Source organism: Asparagus officinalis, chromosome 1, assembly GCF_001876935.1.
Source record: "Asparagus officinalis chromosome 1, Aspof.V1, whole genome shotgun sequence".
Lineage (NCBI taxonomy): Eukaryota > Viridiplantae > Streptophyta > Magnoliopsida > Asparagales > Asparagaceae > Asparagus > Asparagus officinalis.
The window spans coordinates 7336843-7339028 of NC_033794.1; the positions used below are offsets into that span (position 1 = coordinate 7336843).

At 38.1% G+C, this 2186-nt stretch overlaps 1 protein-coding gene across 1 annotated transcript in view; it reads right to left on the bottom strand.

The window, feature by feature from the left end:
• LOC109847846 (reticulon-like protein B4) overlaps window positions 1-1726 on the bottom strand; it is a 2565-nt gene extending 839 nt beyond the window's left edge. Inside the window, exons 1-4 of the mRNA XM_020417084.1 lie at window positions 1403-1726; window positions 382-562; window positions 151-292; window positions 1-55 (exon numbers count right to left, since the gene is read on the bottom strand). The exon at window positions 1-55 is cut by the window's left edge and continues 33 nt beyond it. Of these exons, the coding sequence (XP_020272673.1) occupies window positions 1-55; window positions 151-292; window positions 382-562; window positions 1403-1628 (604 nt within the window). The 5' untranslated portion in view covers window positions 1629-1726. The remainder of the gene's footprint in view (window positions 56-150; window positions 293-381; window positions 563-1402) is intronic.

Below are 2186 nucleotides of genomic sequence, written 5' to 3' on the forward strand. Positions count from 1 at the left end.
TCAAGAAATTGCAGCTGCCTCCGAGAACAGAGAGTAGCCACAAACCAGTAATCACCTGCAAAAACCAAGTATCATTAGCATAACCAAAAAACCAAATCCACAGGGCTCTAGTGCACAACAAATAATGCAAGAAGACATGAACCAACATACAATAATAAACTTCTTGAGATCCTTTCCAGATGCAATTGACCTCAGAACAGCCAAACCCCTGTTGATCTCGTATCTCAGGGAGAGTGCAATGTTCACAGTCAGGTCCTCGGGAATGCTCACCTCAGGGATGTGAGGTGGAGACCTGGAAGCATCGTCAAAATTGACACCATAAGTACTATGTCCCGAATTTTAAACAGATGGAGTTGCTAAGGAAAGGAGATGATGTCTCACTTGTTGATGAAAGTGGTGGCATTTGACCAGAGGAAGAGGACTGCAAGTGAAAGAATGAGGCAGTGGCAGACCAAGCTGAGCAAGTGGTACTCAAGCAGCTCGAAAAGAACCCAGATAGCAGTGGCCCCACCAAGGACACTGGCCGAGATCTTCTTATTCCTCCATAGGAAGACATCAGCAGCTGAACCAATTATGGCTCCCCAAACATTAGCCTTCAGAACAAACTAACTAATAGTTCTACTCCCAGTTAATAGTAACATACTTATTCTAGATCAAGAGCTAATTTAGGGTTTGCAAGGCCAAAGACCTAATTGTGTTTATCTTGTTGTGGGTCTTATATGTTCATTAACCTTCTATTAAGGCAAGAAGGAATCAACTGAGAGCAAATTGAATTTAGGATTTCACATCCAAATAATATACATATTAGACATTTTTTATACTTAAGAACTCTACCTGAAAATAGATAAATAAATAGACCATAACCTTAAAAGAATAAATTAGGGTTCCAATAGTGAGAAGGTGAAAGAATATTCCAACATTTTCACCAAATGACGAATAATACAACCCAACAAATGCATCAATCACAATCACTAAACAGCATAGCAAACAATTATCATGAACAAATTAACATCACCAAAGGATAGCAAAAAGCATAGCAATAAAAAACAATTACAAATAGGTTTTTTTTAAACCCATTTTTTCACTTAGATTTTTTCCCCTGAGTCCACATACTTCCAAAATCATTCATACACTCAAAAAATCCAAGCTGGTTTATTTTCAACCCAAAATCTGTACTACTCTGCTATAAACTGTAGAAAAAGAACTATATTTCGATCTAATCTGCTATAAAATTAGTTAAAATGCTTATAAATATTCGCTTTTTTCTCAGATCTCAGCTCAATCTAACCTCATCGAATAAAATCTCGCCAGATCCAACCTAATCCCCAAATTTTAAACGCGAAAAAAAAAAATGAATCTAAACAGTTAATAAACGGAGTTAGGGTTTAGATCCGATCCATACGCTTTCCACCGCCTAAAACCTTGTGAACGGGCTTTTCCCGCCCAAAAAGTCGCCAGATCTTGTCCTTGATCGAAGACGACTCGGCCTCCTCCGATTTCTTCTCCGATTTCTTCGGCTTCTCGTTGTCCGAATCCGACGACGACGACGATGAATCGTGGCTGTGGAACTTGTCCTCGATCTTCTCGATCAAAGATTCGCCCTTCGATTCCTCCGCATGATCCGCCATCGCACAGAGATCGCCGAATTTTTATTTTTATTTTTCCCGGTGAAGCGAAGATGAAATTTTTTACAGTGAGATGTTTTGAGAGAGACCAGGATCTGGAATCAGTTTTATATATATATATATATTAGGCAGAGGAGGCGGAGGAGAGATCCTGACCGTTGGGTTTAGATTTCGTTGACGACGGATTTTGTGAGGACGGTGCTGTCTGGTGTTTTGTAGTTTAGACCTTCTGATTTTCTGTTATTGCAGAGCCTGGCAATGGCGAAGTTCTTTTTGCGATTCTTATTTCTTATATATTAATCTTGTACATAGCTCAACCACATCTCTAATTTTTTTTCTTTTGAACATAGTGGTTTAAACTTTACATAATTGATCATCCATATTGGTGATGTAAATTGTTTTTATCACTTCCACAGTTTAACAATTCAAGATAGTAAGGTTATAAGATTGTAAGAAACGGTTCACTTCTATATTATCAGATGAGATGGATAAGCTATAGATTTTCAATATATCCGAAGTTCAGTCTCCATAAGTTTTAGAATGTACATATCACAATAACTG